The 17,911-nt window shown below is 44.7% G+C and overlaps 1 protein-coding gene across 4 annotated transcripts in view; it reads left to right on the forward strand.

Moving 5' to 3' along the window:
- Nucleotides 1-17,911, forward strand: part of LOC110498275 (son of sevenless homolog 2) — an 88,687-nt gene that overhangs the window by 28,128 nt on the left and 42,648 nt on the right. For all 4 annotated transcript variants that reach the window (XM_090221364.1, XM_090221365.1, XM_090221366.1 and 1 more), the window contains 7 exons: nucleotides 822-920; nucleotides 2,939-3,066; nucleotides 6,579-7,316; nucleotides 12,101-12,223; nucleotides 13,011-13,123; nucleotides 13,411-13,633; nucleotides 17,758-17,877. In XM_090221364.1, coding sequence (XP_090077490.1) covers nucleotides 822-920; nucleotides 2,939-3,066; nucleotides 6,579-7,316; nucleotides 12,101-12,223; nucleotides 13,011-13,123; nucleotides 13,411-13,633; nucleotides 17,758-17,877 — 1,544 coding nt within the window. The remainder of the gene's footprint in view (nucleotides 1-821; nucleotides 921-2,938; nucleotides 3,067-6,578; nucleotides 7,317-12,100; nucleotides 12,224-13,010; nucleotides 13,124-13,410; nucleotides 13,634-17,757; nucleotides 17,878-17,911) is intronic.

Below are 17,911 nucleotides of genomic sequence, written 5' to 3' on the forward strand. Positions count from 1 at the left end.
GTAATGCTGGTGTCTGTCTCTACAGTAGTATGTAATGCTGGTGTCTGTCTCTACAGTAATATTGTAATGTTGGTGTCTGTCTCTACAGTAGTATGTAATGCTGGTGTCTGTCTCTACAGTAGTATGTAATGTTGGTGTCTCTACAGTAATATGTTGTGTTGTCTCTACAGTAATATGTAATGCTGGTGTCTGTCTCTACAGTAGTATGTAATGCTGGTGTCTGTCTCTACAGTAATATTGTAATGCTGGTGTCTGTCTCTACAGTAATATTGTAATGTTGGTGTCTGTCTCTACAGTAATATGTAATGCTGGTGTCTGTCTCTACAGTAATATTGTAATGTTGGTGTCTGTCTCTACAGTAATATGTAATGCTGGTGTCTGTCTCTACAGTAATATTGTAATGCTGGTGTCTGTCTCTACAGTAATATTGTAATGTTGGTGTCTGTCTCTACAGTAATATGTAATGCTGGTGTCTGTCTCTACAGTAGTATGTAATGCTGGTGTCTGTCTCTACAGTAGTATGTAATGTTGTGTTGTCTCTACAGTAATATGTTGTGTTGTCTCTACAGTAATATGTAATGCTGGTGTCTGTCTCTACAGTAATATGTTGTGTTGTCTCTACAGTAATATGTAATGCTGGTGTCTGTCTCTACAGTAGTATGTAATGTTGTGTTGTCTCTACAGTAATATGTTGTGTTGTCTCTACAGTAATATGTAATGCTGGTGTCTGTCTCTACAGTAGTATGTAATGTTGGTGTCTCTACAGTAATATGTTGTGTTGTCTCTACAGTAGTATGTAATGCTGGTGTCTGTCTCTACAGTCCATAGCTGAAGGTTTCAAGGAGGCGGTTCAGTACGTCCTGCCACAGCTCATGATGGTTCCTGTATACCACTGTTTGCACTACTTTGAACTACTGCAGGTGAGTGTTTACACACACACACACACACACACACGTTCTGTCTGATCCAGTAGAGACGGTCTTACAGACTTTGCCTAAGAATGAACCCATGTCCTACCATACCTGTATCTCTGTCCTGTTTCTCTCCTGCCTCACTTTCAGGCTTCAGGCTGTGTGTAAGACATGCCCCTTCCCACTCCAGACATGCCCCTTCCCACTCCAGACATGCCCCTTCCCACCTCCAGACATGCCCCTTCCCACTCCAGACATGCCCCTCCCCACTCCAGACATGCCCCTCCCCACTCCAGACATGCCCCTCCCCACTCCAGACATGCCCCTCCCCACTCCAGACATGCCCCTCCCCACTCCAGACATGCCCCTCCCCACTCCAGTCATGCCCCTCCCCTCTCCAGTCATGCCCCTCCCCTCTCCAGTCATGCCCCTCCCCACAGTTCTATAGATGTGTACCAGACAGCACCAGGTGGGCTCTACCAGGAGTAGTGCAGACAGCACCAGGTGGGCTCTACTAGGTGTAGTGCAGACAGCACCAGGTGGGCTCTACTAGGTGTAGTGCAGACAGCACCAGGTGGGCTCTACCAGGAGTAGTGCAGACAGCACCAGGTGGGCTCTACTAGGTGTAGTGCAGACAGCACCAGGTGGGCTCTACTAGGTGTAGTGCAGACAGCACCAGGTGGGCTCTACTAGGTGTAGTGCAGACAGCACCAGGTGGGCTCTACTAGGTGTAGTGCAGACAGCACCAGGTGGGCTCTACTAGGTGTAGTGCAGACAGCACCAGGTGGGCTCTACTAGGTGTAGTGCAGACAGCACCAGGTGGGCTCTACTAGGTGTAGTGCAGACAGCACCAGGTGGGCTCTACTAGGTGTAGTGCAGACAGCACCAGGTGGGCTCTACTATGTGTAGTGCAGACAGCACCAGGTGGGCTCTACCAGGTGTAGTGCAGACAGCACCAGGTGGGCTCTACTAGGTGTAGTGCAGACAGCACCAGGTGGGCTCTACTAGGTGTAGTGCAGACAGCACCAGGTGGGCTCTATCAGGAGTAGTGCAGACAGCACCAGGTGGGCTCTACTAGGTGTAGTGCAGACAGCACCAGGTGGGCTCTACTAGGTGTAGTGCAGACAGCACCAGGTGGGCTCTACTAGGTGTAGTGCAGACAGCACCAGGTGGGCTCTACCAGGAGTAGTGCAGACAGCACCAGGTGGGCTCTACCAGGAGTAGTGCAGACAGCACCAGGTGGGCTCTACTAGGTGTAGTGCAGACAGCACCAGGTGGGCTCTACTAGGTGTAGTGCAGACAGCACCAGGTGGGCTCTACTAGGTGTAGTGCAGACAGCACCAGGTGGGCTCTACCAGGTGTAGTGCAGACAGCACCAGGTGGGCTCTACCAGGTGTAGTGCAGACAGCACCAGGTGGGCTCTACTAGGTGTAGTGCAGACAGCACCAGGTGGGCTCTACCAGGAGTAGTGCAGACAGCACCAGGTGGGCTCTACCAGGTGTAGTGCAGACAGCACCAGGTGGGCTCTACCAGGTGTAGTGCAGACAGCACCAGGTGGGTTCTACCAGGTGTAGTGCAGACAGCACCAGGTGGGCTCTACTAGGTGTAGTGCAGACAGCACCAGGTGGGCTCTACTAGGTGTAGTGCAGACAGCACCAGGTGGGCTCTACTAGGTGTAGTGCAGACAGCACCAGGTGGGTTCTACCAGGAGTAGTGCAGACAGCACCAGGTGGGCTCTACCAGGAGTAGTGCAGACAGCACCAGGTGGGCTCTACTAGGAGTAGTGCAGACAGCACCAGGTGGGCTCTACCAGGAGTAGTGCAGACAGCACCAGGGAACATCACTAGTTTATATCCATACTTTATGGGGAACAACTGTCCTTTTCATTCATCCACAGACACTCTTCTGTCTAAGATAATGACTTTAGTACCCTCCCTGCATGGGGAAATGACATGCATTACATCTGTGTTAAAACATGAACCTGAAGGCCCTAACGCTGTCATCCACCTTGTCTCTACTGCGAGCAGCAGCTGCAGGAGCACAGTGAGGAGCAGGATGACCGAGAGGGTCTGAAGCAGGCCATCACCGCTCTGCTCAACCTCCAGTGTAGCGTGGAACGCATCTACACCAAACACCTGCCCCGACGCAAGCCTGGGTATGAGCCATACGTCTTCACGGGACAACACTCTGCTGATACACGTACAGTAGGGGTTCCGAATGATTGGATCCCTTGATGAGCAAATAATACTATTTAAAAATGTATTTTACAAATACTGAGGAAAAACAAAATTCAAAAACAATTTGACATTTTATACGAATACAATTTGCTCAGAGAAATACATTTAACAAGTCATTTTAAAAAGATGGGTGTCAAAATGATTGGATTCCCCTGTTTTCAATACCCCAGCACGCTGCCCTGTTTTCAATACTCCAGCACGCTGCCCTGTTTTCAATACTCCAGCACGCTGTCCTGTTTTCAATACCCCAGCACGTTGTCCTGTTTTCAATACTCCAGCACGCTGCCCTGTTTTCAATACTCCAGCACGCTGCCCTGTTTTCAATACTCCAGCACGCTGTCCTGTTTTCAATACTCCAGCACGCTGCCCTGTTTTCAATACTCCAGCACGCTGCCCTGTTTTCGATACCCCAGCACGCTGCCCTGTTTTCAATACTCCAGCACGCTGCCCTGTTTTCAATACTCCAGCACGCTGCCCTGTTTTCAATACTCCAGCACGCTGCCCTGTTTTCAATACTCCAGCACGCTGCCCTGTTTTCAATACTCCAGCGCGCTGCCCTGTTTTCAATACTCCAGCGCGCTGCCCTGTTTTCAATACTCCAGCACGCTGCCCTGTTTTCAATACTCCAGCACGCTGCCCTGTTTTCAATACTCCAGCACGCTGCCCTGTTTTCAATACTCCAGCACGCTGCCCTGTTTTCAATACTCCAGCACGCTGCCCTGTTTTCAATACCCCAGCACGCTGTCCTGTTTTCAATACCCCAGCACGCTGCCCTGTTTTCAATACTCCAGCACGCTGCCCTGTTTTCAATACCCCAGCACGCTGTCCTGTTTTCAATACCCCAGCACGCTGTCCTGTTTTCAATACTCCAGCACGCTGCCCTGTTTTCAATACCCCAGCACGCTGTCCTGTTTTCAATACCCCAGCACGCTGTCCTGTTTTCAATACTCCAGCACGCTGTCCTGTTTTCAATACCCCAGCACGCTGTCCTGTTTTCAATACCCCAGCACGCTGCCCTGTTTTCAATACTCCAGCACGCTGCCCTGTTTTCAATACTCCAGCACGCTGCCCTGTTTTCAATACTCCAGCACGCTGCCCTGTTTTCAATACTCCAGCACGCTGCCCTGTTTTCAATACCCCAGCACGCTGCCCTGTTTTCAATACTCCAGCACGCTGCCCTGTTTTCAATACTCCAGCACGCTGCCCTGTTTTCAATACTCCAGCACGCTGCCCTGTTTTCAATACTCCAGCACGCTGCCCTGTTTTCAATACCCCAGCACGCTGCCCTGTTTTCAATACTCCAGCACGCTGCCCTGTTTTCAATACCCCAGCACGCTGCCCTGTTTTCGATACCCCAGCACGCTGCCCTGTTTTCGATACCCCAGCACGCTGCCCTGTTTTCGATACTCCAGCACGCTGTCCTGTTTTCGATACTCCAGCACTGCCCTGTTTTCGATACTCCAGCACGCTGCCCTGTTTTCAATACTCCAGCACTGCCCTGTTTTCGATACTCCAGCACGCTGCCCTGTTTTCGATACTCCAGCACGCTGCCCTGTTTTCAATACTCCAGCACGCTGCCCTGTTTTCGATACTCCAGCACGCTGCCCTGTTTTCAATACTCCAGCACGCTGCCCTGTTTTCAATACTCCAGCACTGCCCTGTTTTCGATACTCCAGCACGCTGCCCTGTTTTCGATACTCCAGCACTGCCCTGTTTTCGATACTCCAGCACGCTGCCCTGTTTTCGATACTCCAGCACGCTGCCCTGTTTTCGATACTCCAGCACGCTGCCCTGTTTTCAATACTCCAGCACGCTGCCCTGTTTTCAATACTCCAGCACTGCCCTGTTTTCGATACTCCAGCACGCTGCCCTGTTTTCAATACTCCAGCACTGCCCTGTTTTCGATACTCCAGCACGCTGCCCTGTTTTCAATACTCCAGCACTGCCCTGTTTTCAATACTCCAGCACGCTGCCCTGTTTTCAATACTCCAGCACGCTGCCCTGTTTTCAATACTCCAGCACTGCCCTGTTTTCAATACTCCAGCACTGTCCTGTTTTCAATACTCCAGCACGCTGCCCTGTTTTCAATACTCCAGCACGCTGCCCTGTTTTCAATACTCCAGCACGCTGCCCTGTTTTCAATACTCCAGCACTGTCCTGTTTTCAATACTCCAGCACGCTGCCCTGTTTTCAATACTCCAGCACGCTGTCCTGTTTTCAATGCTCCAGCACTGCCCTGTTTTCAATACTCCAGCACTGTCCTGTTTTCAATACTCCAGCACGCTGCCCTGTTTTTGATACCCCAGCGCGCTGCCCTGTTTTTGATACCCCAGCGCGCTGCCCTTGCCAGGATAATGACTGAGTCTTTTTCTAAAATGTTTTATGAGATTGGAGAACACATTTAGAGAGATCTTAGACCGTTCCGCTACAGAATCTTTCCAGATCATTGATATCCTTCATCTGCCCTCTACAATTAAAACCACGGGTTTTTTTTTTTTATGGCAAATTAACCATTTCTTTGTGGATTTTGATGTGTGCTTGGGGTTATTGTCTTGCTGGAAGATCCACTTGTGGCCAAGTGTTTTTTTGGGGGGGGTTAGAATATCCTGGAACTGGGTGAAGTTCATGATACCATTGACCTTAACAAGGGCCCCAGGACCAGTGGTCGGAAAATAGCCCCAAAACATCAAAGATCCACCACCGAATTTTACAGTAGGGATGAGGGATTTTCTACATACTGTAGGCATTGTTCTTTCAGAGGCCCAAACCATCGTTGGTGTGCGTGGCCAAAGGCTAATATTATTGTGTCGAAATGGCACCGGTTTCCGGTCCAAGTACCAATGCTGTTTAGCGAACTCCAGGTGGTGCTATGGTCAGATTACATGGAAACAGAGATCTTTGGCCTCGCACACCAACGGTGGGTTTGGCCTCTGAAAGAACAGTGGCCACCAGTGTTCCATCCCTGGTCTTGAGAGACGAGATTGCTCACTTTTCTCACCACCCTGTCTCTCTCTTTGTCTCTGTCTCTGTCTCTCTGGCTCTCTCTCTGTCTTTGTCTCTCTCTGTCTCTCTTTGTCTCTGTCTCTCTGTCTCTGTCTCTCTCTCTGTCTTTGTCTCTCTCTCTGTCTTTGTCTCTCTCTGTCTCTTTGTCTCTGTCTCTCTCTCTGTCTCTCTCTCTGTCTTTGTCTCTCTCTCTGTCTCTGTCTCTCTCTGTCTCTCATTGTCTCTGTCTCTCTCTCTGTCTCTCTCTCTTTCTTTGTCTCTCTCTGTCTCTCTCTCTCTCTGTCTCTCTCTCTGTCTCTCTCTCTGTCTCTCTGTCTCCCTCTCTGTCTCTGTCTCTCTCTCTCTCTGTCTCTCTCTCTGTCTTTGTCTCTGTCTCTCTCTGTCTCTCTCTCTCTCTGTCTCTCTTTCTGTCTCTCTCTCGCTCCAGTGAGCCCATGTACCGTCTGTACAGTCGTCAGGTGCGCAGCAAGCAGCTGGCCATCAAGAGGATGAACGAGATCCAGAAGAGCATCGACGGCTGGGAGGGGAAGGACATCGGCCAGTGCTGTTCCGAGTTCATCCTGGAGGGGGCGCTCCTCCGCGCCGGCGCCAAACACGAGCGACACAACTTCCTGTTCGACGGCCTCATGATCAGCTGCAAGGCCAATCAGAGCTCCCGACTCCCCGGTTCCGGAAGCGGGGCCGAGTTCCGTCTCAAGGAGAAGTTCGTCCTGCGGAAAGTCCGCATCGTGGACCGCGAGGACTCGGCGGAGTTAAAACACGCCTTCGAACTCGTCGGTAAAGACGAGAACTGTGTGGTGTTCTGCGCCCGCTCTGCGGAGGACAAGGGGGCGTGGATGGTGGCGCTGGTCACCCTGCAGTACCGCTCCACGCTGGACCGTATGCTAGACACTGTCCTACAGCACGAGGAGCAGGCCCAGCCCCTCCGCCTGCCCTCCCCCGAGCTTTACCGTTTCGCAGTGCACGACTCCGAGGAGAACATCGTGTTTGAGGACAGTGTCCAGAGCAAGACGGGGATACCTATTATTAAGGCTGGGACGGTGGTCAAGCTTATAGAGAGGCTTACATACCACATGTACGCTGATCCCAACTTTGTACGCACCTTTCTGACCACCTACCGGTCATTCTGCAAGCCCCAGGAGCTCCTGAGGCTGTTGATAGACAGGTATGGTACCACAGAATTACAGTTTTTTATTATTTATTTTTTTATTTCACCTTTATTTAACCAGGTAGGCCAGTTGAGAACACCTTTATTTAACCAGGTAGGCCAGTTGAGAACACCTTTATTTAACCAGGTAGGCTAGTTGAGAACACCTTTATTTAACCAGGTAGGCTAGTTGAGAACACCTTTATTTAACCAGGTAGGCCAGTTGAGAACACCTTTATTTAACCAGGTAGGCTAGTTGAGAACACCTTTATTTAACCAGGTAGGCTAGTTGAGAACACCTTTATTTAACCAGGTAGGCTAGTTGAGAACACCTTTATTTAACCAGGTAGGCCAGTTGAGAACACCTTTATTTAACCAGGTAGGCTAGTTGAGAACACCTTTATTTAACCAGGTAGGCTAGTTGAGAACACCTTTATTTAACCAGGTAGGCTAGTTGAGAACACCTTTATTTAACCAGGTAGGCCAGTTGAGAACACCTTTATTTAACCAGGTAGGCCAGTTGAGAACACCTTTATTTAACCAGGTAGGCCAGTTGAGAACACCTTTATTTAACCAGGTAGGCTAGTTGAGAACACCTTTATTTAACCAGGTAGGCTAGTTGAGAACACCTTTATTTAACCAGGTAGGCTAGTTGAGAACACCTTTATTTAACCAGGTAGGCCAGTTGAGAACACCTTTATTTAACCAGGTAGGCTAGTTGAGAACACCTTTATTTAACCAGGTAGGCTAGTTGAGAACACCTTTATTTAACCAGGTAGGCTAGTTGAGAACACCTTTATTTAACCAGGTAGGCTAGTTGAGAACACCTTTATTTAACCAGGTAGGCCAGTTGAGAACACCTTTATTTAACCAGGTAGGCTAGTTGAGAACACCTTTATTTAACCAGGTAGGCTAGTTGAGAACACCTTTATTTAACCAGGTAGGCTAGTTGAGAACACCTTTATTTAACCAGGTAGGCTAGTTGAGAACACCTTTATTTAACCAGGTAGGCCAGTTGAGAACACCTGTATTTAACCAGGTAGGCTAGTTGAGAACACCTTTATTTAACCAGGTAGGCTAGTTGAGAACACCTTTATTTAACCAGGTAGGCTAGTTGAGAACACCTTTATTTAACCAGTCAGGCCAGTTGAGAACACCTTTATTTAACCAGGTAGGCCAGTTGAGAACACCTTTATTTAACCAGGTAGGCCAGTTGAGAACAAGTTCTCATTTATAACTGCGACCTGGCCAAGATAAAGCAAAGCAGTGCGACACAAACAACAACACAGAGATACACATAAACAAATGTACAGTCAATAATACAATAGAAAAAAAGTCTATATACAGTGAGTGCAAATGGCGTGAGGAGGTAAGGCAATAAATAGGTCATAGTAGTGAAGTAATTACAATCTAGCAGATTAACACTGAAGTGATAGATGAGCAGATGATGATGAGCAGATGATGGTGTGTAAGTAGTGACACTGGTGTGTGTGTAAGTAGTGATACTGGTGTGCAAAAGAGCAACAAAGTAAATAAAAACAATATGGGGATGAGGTAGGTAGATTGGGTGGGCTATAGTTGGCCTGTTGGTACACAGGTATGGTACCACAGAATTACAACAGTATATACACAGTGTATTCAGCAAGTATTGAGACCTCTTGACTGTTTCCACATTTTGTTAGGTTACAGCCTTATTCTAAAATGGATTACATGGATTTTGTTCCTCATCCATCTACACACAATACCCCATAATGCCATCACAATACCCCATAGTGACATCACAATACCCCATAGTGACATCACAATACCCCATAATGACATCACAATACCCCATAATGACATCACAATACCCCATAATGACATCACAATACCCCATATTGACATCACAATAACCCATAATGACATCACAATAACCCATAATGACATCACAATACCCCATAATGACATCACAATACCCCATAATGACGTCACAATAGCCCACAATGACGTCACAATAGCCCACAATGACGTCACAATAGCCCACAATGACGTCACAATAGCCCACACTGACGTCACAATAGCCCATAATGACAAAGCAAAAACAGGTTTGTAGACATTTTTGATAATTTTATAAAAAATATTTAAAAAACAGAAATACCTTTTTTACGTAAGTATTCAGACCCTTTGCTATGAGACTCGAAATTGAGCTCAGGTGCATCCTGTTTCTATTGATCATCCTTGAGATGTTTCTACAACTTGATTGGACTACACCTGTGGTAAACTAAATTGATTGGACATGATTTCGAAAGGCTGTCGATTTAAGGTCCACGGTTGACAGTGCATGTCAGAGCAAAAACCAAGCCATGAGGTCGAAGGAATTGTCCATAGACCTCCGAGACAGGATTGTGTCGAGTCACAGACCTGGGGAAGGGTACCAAAAACATTATGCAGCATTGAAGGTACCCAGAACACAGTGGCCTTCATCATTCTTAAATGGAAGAAGTTTGAAACCACCAAGACTCTTCCTAGAGCTGGCCGCCTGGCCAAATTGAGCAATAGGGGGAGAAGGGCCTTGGTCAGGGAGGTGACCAAGAATCCGATGGTCACTCTGAAAGAGCTCCAGAGTTCCTCTGTGGAGATGGTCGTCCTTCTGGAAGGTTCTCCCATCTCTGCAGCACTCCACCAATCAGGCCTTTATGGTAGAGTGACCAGACAGAAGCCACTCCTCAGTAAAAGGCACATGACAGCTCGCTTGGAGTTTGCCAATAGTCACCTGAAACAAGATTCTCTGGTCTGATGAAACCAAGATTGAACTCTTTGGCCTGAATGCCAAGCGTCACGTCTGGAGGAAACCTGGCACCATCCCTACGGTGAAGCATGGTGGTGGCAGCATCATGCTGTAGGGATGTTTTTCAGCAGCAGGGACTGGGAGACTAGTCAGGATCAAGGGAAAGATGAATGGAGCAAAGTACAGAGATCCTTGATGAAAAGCTTGAGAGGCTCTGCAGAGAAGTGGATAAACTCCCCAAATACAGGTGTGCCAAGCTTGTAGCGTCATACCCAAGAAGACTTGGCTTTAATCGCTACTCAGTACTGCGTAAAGGGTCTGAATACTTATGTAAATGTGATATTTCAGTTGTTTGTTTTTTTATACATTTGCATCGATTTCTAAAACCTTTTTTTGCTTTGTCATTATGGGGTATTGTGTGTACATTTAACCCATTTGAGAATGAGGCTATAACGTACACTGTGTATCTCTTTATGGTGAACCCAATATACACGTCTGCTTCCGGGACTTCTCACTAGACCTTTTTAAGATGCAGTTGTTTCGTGTTGTCACTCTCAGCGGGGTCGGAAAACAACCGAATGCGTCCGGTTTTCAGGGGAAATGGAAAGAGTCTGCGAGGCGACACTCCATCTTAAAGAGATTCTGCGGTACTTTTAAATATATGTCCCAAATGTGCTGATATGGGCACCAAGTTTTATTTTTTATTTTTTTTGCTCTTTCTCTCGCTCTGTGTGTGTGTGTGTGTGTGTGTGTGTGTGTGTGTGTGTGTGTGTCGCTAACTGTCACTCAAATGGCGAGGGGCTGAAGCTCATTGGCTAAAACTCGAATTGCTCCGGGGGGCGGGCCCAAGTAGGGGTAAACGTCGCCGTACATCTTCCAGAAAACGGCTTTCAGGATTTTCTTCTCATAGATTATGCATGTATGAACTACACACATTGACACATCCTGCCCAAAGCGGGAGGTTTAAAATACTCAATAGTCGCCAATGTACCGGAGCATGTCTTTAACTCCTCCTCCACATTGATTGGTTTAACTTTTTTTTTTTCTCTCATCAGGACCAGAAAGAATGAAAACCTGCTGTGTTAGGTTAATGTCAGGCTTATTTTAAACCTGCTGTGTTAGGTTAATGTCAGGTTTATTTTAAACCTGCTGTGTTAGGTTCATGTCAGGCTTATTTTAAACCTGCTGTGTTAGGTTCATGTCAGGCTTATTTTAAACCTGCTGTGTTAGGTTCATGTCAGGCTTATTTTAAACCTGCTGTGTTAGGTTCATGTCAGGCTTATTTTAAACCTGCTGTGTTAGGTTCATGTCAGGCTTATTTTAAACCTGCTGTGTTATCGGTGGGTCCCCCACGGGATGGTTGAGCTAATGCGATTAGCATGAGGTTGTAAGTAACAAGAACATTTCCCAGGACATAGACATATCTGATATTGGCGGAAAGCTTAAATTCTTGTTAATCTAACTGCACTGTCCAATTTACAGTAGCTATTAGTCAAATAATACCATGCTATTGTTTGAGGAGAGTGCACAGTTTTGAACTTGAAAAGATATTAATAAATAAATTAGGCACATTTGGGCAGTCTTGACACATTTTTTTAACATAAATGCAATGTCATCTAGTGGCCAAAATCTGAATTGCACCTTGGTCTTTCTCTTGCATTTCAAAGATGATGGTACAAAAAAATACCACAAAAATCTTTTTTTTTTTTTTTTCTTTGTTTTATCTTTAACCAGAGCTAATGTGTTATATTCTCCTACATTCATTTCACATTTCCACAAACTTCAAAGTGTTTCCTTTCAAATGGTGTCAAGAACATGCATATCCTTGCTTCAGGTCCTGAGCTACAGGTGGTTAGATTCAGGTAAGTCATTTTAGGCAAAACATTGGGGGGGGGGGAATGGTCTGATCCTTAAATTAATAGTGAGTGTATGGTACTGGGACACATATTACAACTCTTGATGGGTTTCAGCAGCATGGCCTTCGTCAGGGAGTACAACTGTTGGTTTGGCAATAATAATATTTGATCTTTCCCAGGATTGAGATCCCTGAGCCAGAGCCCACAGAGGCAGACAAACAGGCTCTATGGAATGGGGATCAGCCAATGGCTGCAGAGCTACAGAGGTTCCGCAGGGAGTACGTCCAACCCGTCCAACTCAGGTTTGATCACTATTCCATTGTCCAATCAGATTACATCCCACCATACCACTCTCCATCCCACCATACTACTCTCCAATCAGATTCCATCCCACCATACCACTCTCCAATCAGATTCCATCCCACCATACCACTCTCCAATCAGATTCCATCCCACCATACCACTCTCCAATCAGATTCCATCCCACCATACCACTCTCCAATCAGATTCCATCCCACCATACCACTCTCCAATCAGATTCCATCCCACCATACCACTCTCCAATCAGATTCCATCCCACCATACCACTCTTCAATCAGATTCCATCCCACCATACCACTCTTCAATCAGATTCCATCCCACCATACCACTCTTCAATCAGATTCCATCCCACCATACCACTCTTCAATCAGATTCCATCCCACCATACCACTCTCCAATCAGATTCCATCCCACCATACTACTCTCCAATCAGATTCCATCCCACCATACTACTCTCCATCCCACCATACCACTCTCCATCCCACCATACCACTCTCCATCCCACCATACCACTCTCCATACCACTCTCCATCCCACCATACCACTCTCCAATCAGATTCCATCCCACCTGGGTTGGGCAGGTTTCTAGTAGAGTAATTCCACCGTCACCATGTCTGTGGCATTTTACCCTCTTCTTAAATTCTCCTGTCTCTCTCTCTGTCTCTCTGTCTCTGTCTCTCTCTGTCTCTCTGTCTCGCGCTCTCATCCCCCTTCTCTCTCTATAAATTTACTCTCTCCCCTCTCTGTCTATCTCTCTCTCTCTCTCAGGGTTCTGAATGTGTTTCGTCAGTGGGTGGAACATCATTTTTATGACTTTGAGAACGACCCCGAGCTACGAGGCAAACTGGAGGAGTACATCAGCAGCATTCTTCAACTCCGAGGTCGGGCTCCCCCCCCCCCCCCCCCACTTTTAAAAACCAATATGTACACTTGTTTTATTTACCTGACACTGTTATTGTGAGAGGAAAAAAAATAAAAATGATTGACGTTTATTTTGCCGTTTGTAATGAATACATTGGAAAGTGTGACACAGATTCTCAAAAACTCTCTGTCTTCTAACCTCTTGCCAGTCTAGATGGGGACATGTTTTATATGTGCTGCACCACGCGGCTGACCCTGTACAGAGACAGGTTTCCTGTCTCTTAAAAAGTCCTTCTTTCTTGACCAGGAAAGTCGATGAGAAAGTGGGTGGAGTCCATCAACAAGATCATCAAGAGGAAGATGCAGACTCAGTCCAACGGGGTCAGCCACAACATCACCTTCGAGAGCCCGCCCCCGCCCATCGAGTGGCACATCAGCCGCCTGGGTCAGACGGACACCTTTGACCTCATGACCCTTCACCCCATAGAGATCGCCCGCCAGCTCACCCTTCTTGAGTCTGAACTGTACAGGTGAGACCACTGTTACCATGGTGACACCTCCTGAGTATACCACTACTATAATATTACTATACCACTACTATAATATTACTATACCACTACTATAATATAACTATACCACTACTATGATATAACTATACCACTACTATAATATTACTCTACCACTACTATGATATAACTATACCACTACTATAATATTACTATACCACTACTATAATATTACTATACCACTACTATAATATTACTATACCACTACTATAATATTACTATACCACTACTATAATATAACTATACCTTCCACTACTATAATATAACTCTACCTTCCACTACTATAATATTACTATACCACTACTATAATATTACTATACCACTACTATAATATTACTATACCTTCCACTACTATAATATTACTATACCACTACTATAATATTACTATACCACTACTATAATATAACTATACCACTACTATAATATTACTATACCACTACTATAATATTACTATACCTTCCACTACTATAATATAACTCTACCTACCACTACTATAATATTACTCTACCTTCCACTACTATAATATTACTCTACCTTCCACTACTATAATATAACTCTACCTACCACTACTATAATATTACTCTACCTTCCACTACTATAATATTACTCTACCTTCCACTACTATAATATAACTATACCTTCCACTACTATAATATAACTCTACCTACCACTACTATAATATAACTCTACCTACCACTACTATAATATTACTCTACCTTCCACTACTATAGTATTACTATACCACTACTATAATATTACTATACCACTACTATAATATTACTATACCACTACTATAATATTACTATACCACTACTATAATATAACTATACCTTCCACTACTATAATATTACTATACCACTACTATAATATTACTATACCACTACTATAATATTACTATACCACTACTATAATATTACTATACCTTCCACTACTATAATATAACTCTACCTACCACTACTATAATATTACTCTACCTTCCACTACTATAATATTACTCTACCTTCCACTACTATAATATAACTCTACCTACCACTACTATAATATTACTCTACCTTCCACTACTATAATATTACTCTACCTTCCACTACTATAATATAACTATACCTTCCACTACTATAATATAACTCTACCTACCACTACTATAATATAACTCTACCTACCACTACTATAATATTACTCTACCTTCCACTACTATAGTATTACTATACCACTACTATAATATTACTATACCACTACTATAATATTACTATACCACTACTATAATATTACTATACCACTACTATAATATAACTATACCTTCCACTACTATAATATTACTATACCACTACTATAATATTACTATACCACTACTATAATATTACTATACCACTACTATAATATTACTATACCACTACTATAATATTACTATACCACTACTATAATATAACTATACCTTCCACTACTATAATATAACTCTACCTTCCACTACTATAATATTACTCTACCACTACTATAATATTACTATACCACTACTATAATATTACTATACCACTACTATAATATTACTATACCACTACTATAATATTACTCTACCACTACTATAGTATTACTATACCACTACTATAGTATTACTATACCACTACTATAGTATTACTATACCACTACTATAGTATTACTATACCACTACTATAGATTTACTATACCACTACTATAGTATTACTATACCACTACTATAGTATTACTATACCACTACTATAGTATTACTATACCACTACTATAATATTACTATACCACTACTATAGTATTACTATACCACTACTATAATATTACTCTACCTTCCACTACTATAATATTACTCTACCTACCACTACTATAGTATTACTATACCACTACTATAGTATTACTATACCACTACTATAATATTACTATACCACTACTATAGTATTACTATACCACTACTATAATATTACTCTACCTTCCACTACTATAATATTACTCTACCTACCACTACTATAATAATACTATACCACTACTATAATATTACTATACCACTACTATAGTATTACTATACCACTACTATAATATTACTCTACCTTCCACTACTATAATATTACTCTACCTACCACTACTATAATATTACTATACCACTACTATAATATTACTATACCACTACTATAATATTACTATACCACTACTATAATATTACTCTACCTACCACTACGACACAGATTAACCATCTTGGGTTTGTTATAAACATCTTTGCTTTTCTGAAGCCCTCTGACCATGTTCTGTCTATACTGGGGCCATTCTGAAGCCTTCTGACCATGTTCTGTCTGAACTGGGGCCATTCTGAAGCCCTCTGACCATGTTCTGTCTGTACTGGGGCCATTCTGAAGGTCTCTGACCATGTTCTGTCTGTACTGGGGCCATTCTGATGCCCTCTGACCATGTTCTGTCTGAACTGGGGCCATTCTGAAGCCCTCTGACCATGTTCTGTCTATACTGGGGCCATTCTGAAGCCCTCTGACCATGTTCTGTCTGAACTGGGGCCATTCTGAAGCCCTCTGACCATGTTCTGTCTGAACTGGGGCCATTCTGAAGCCTTCTGACCATGTTCTGTCTATACTGGGGTGAAGCCCTCTGACCATGTTCTGTCTGAACTGGGGCCATTCTGAAGCCCTCTGACCATGTTCTGTCTATACTGGGGTGAAGCCCTCTGACCATGTTCTGTCTGAACTGGGGCCATTCTGAAGCCTTCTGACCATGTTCTGTCTATACTGGGGTGAAGCCCTCTGACCATGTTCTGTCTGAACTGGGGCCATTCTGAAGCCCTCTGACCATGTTCTGTCTGTACTGGGGCCATTCTGAAGCCCTCTGACCATGTTCTGTCTGAACTGGGGCCATTCTGAAGCCCTCTGACCATGTTCTGTCTGAACTGGGGCCATTCTGAAGCCCTCTGACCATGTTCTGTCTGTACTGGGGTGAAGCCCTCTGACCATGTTCTGTCTGTACTGGGGCCATTCTGAAGCCCTCTGACCATGTTCTGTCTGAACTGGGGCCATTCTGAAGCCCTCTGACCATGTTCTGTCTGTACTGGGGCCATTCTGAAGGTCTCTGACCATGTTCTGTCTGAACTGGGGCCATTCTGAAGCCCTCTGACCATGTTCTGTCTGTACTGGGGCCATTCTGAAGGTCTCTGACCATGTTCTGTCTGAACTGGGGCCATTCTGAAGCCCTCTGACCATGTTCTGTCTGTACTGGGGCCATTCTGAAGGTCTCTGACCATGTTCTGTCTGTACTGGGGCCATTCTGAAGCCCTCTGACCATGTTCTGTCTGTACTGGGGCCATTCTGAAGGTCTCTGAACATGTTCTGTCTGTACTGGGGCCATTCTGAGAAGTGTGGTACTGTGCTTGTCAAGTGTTATTGTCAGTAATGTTGTTGTACAGGTAATGTTATTGTCGGTAATGTTGTACGGGTAATGTTATTGTCGGTAATGTTGCACGGGTAATGGTATTACCTGTAATGTTATTGCCAGTAATGTTGTATGGGTAATGTTATTGCCAGTAATGTTGTATGGGTAATGTTATTGTCAGTAATGTTGTATGGGTAATGTTATTGTCAGTAATGTTATTGCCGGTAATGCTGTATGGGTAATGTTGTACGGGTAATGTTATTGTCAGTAATGTTATTGCCGGTAATGTTGTATGGGTAATGTTGTACGGGTAATGTTATTGTCAGTAATGGTATTGCTGGTAATGTTGTCAGTAATGTTGTATGGGTAATGTTATTGTCAGCAATGGTATTGCCGGTAATGTTGTATGGGTAATGTTGTCAGTAATGTTGTATGGGTAATGTTGTCAGTAATGTTGTATGGGTAATGTTATTGTCAGTAATGTTGTACGGGTAATGTTATTGTACGTGTAATGTTATATGGGTAATGTTATTGTCAGTAATGTTGTATGGGTAATGTTATTGTCAGTAATGTTGTATGGGTAATGATATTGTCAGTAATGTTGTCGTCAGTAATGTTGTTGTACGGGTAATGTTGTCGTCAGTAATGTTGTATGGGTAATATTACGTGTGTGTGTGTGTGTGTGTCCTCTGCAGGGCTGTGAGGCCGTCCGAGCTGGTGGGGAGTGTGTGGACTAAAGAGGACAAGGAGAATAACTCTCCCAACCTGCTGAGGATGATCCGTCACACCACCAACCTCACGCTGTGGTTCGAGAAGTGAGTAGTTCTATCACTCACCCAAGCCCTGGGG

Source organism: Oncorhynchus mykiss, chromosome 25 (assembly GCF_057628025.1).
Source record: "Oncorhynchus mykiss isolate SJ-2025 chromosome 25, ASM5762802v1, whole genome shotgun sequence".
Classification (NCBI taxonomy): domain Eukaryota; kingdom Metazoa; phylum Chordata; class Actinopteri; order Salmoniformes; family Salmonidae; genus Oncorhynchus; species Oncorhynchus mykiss.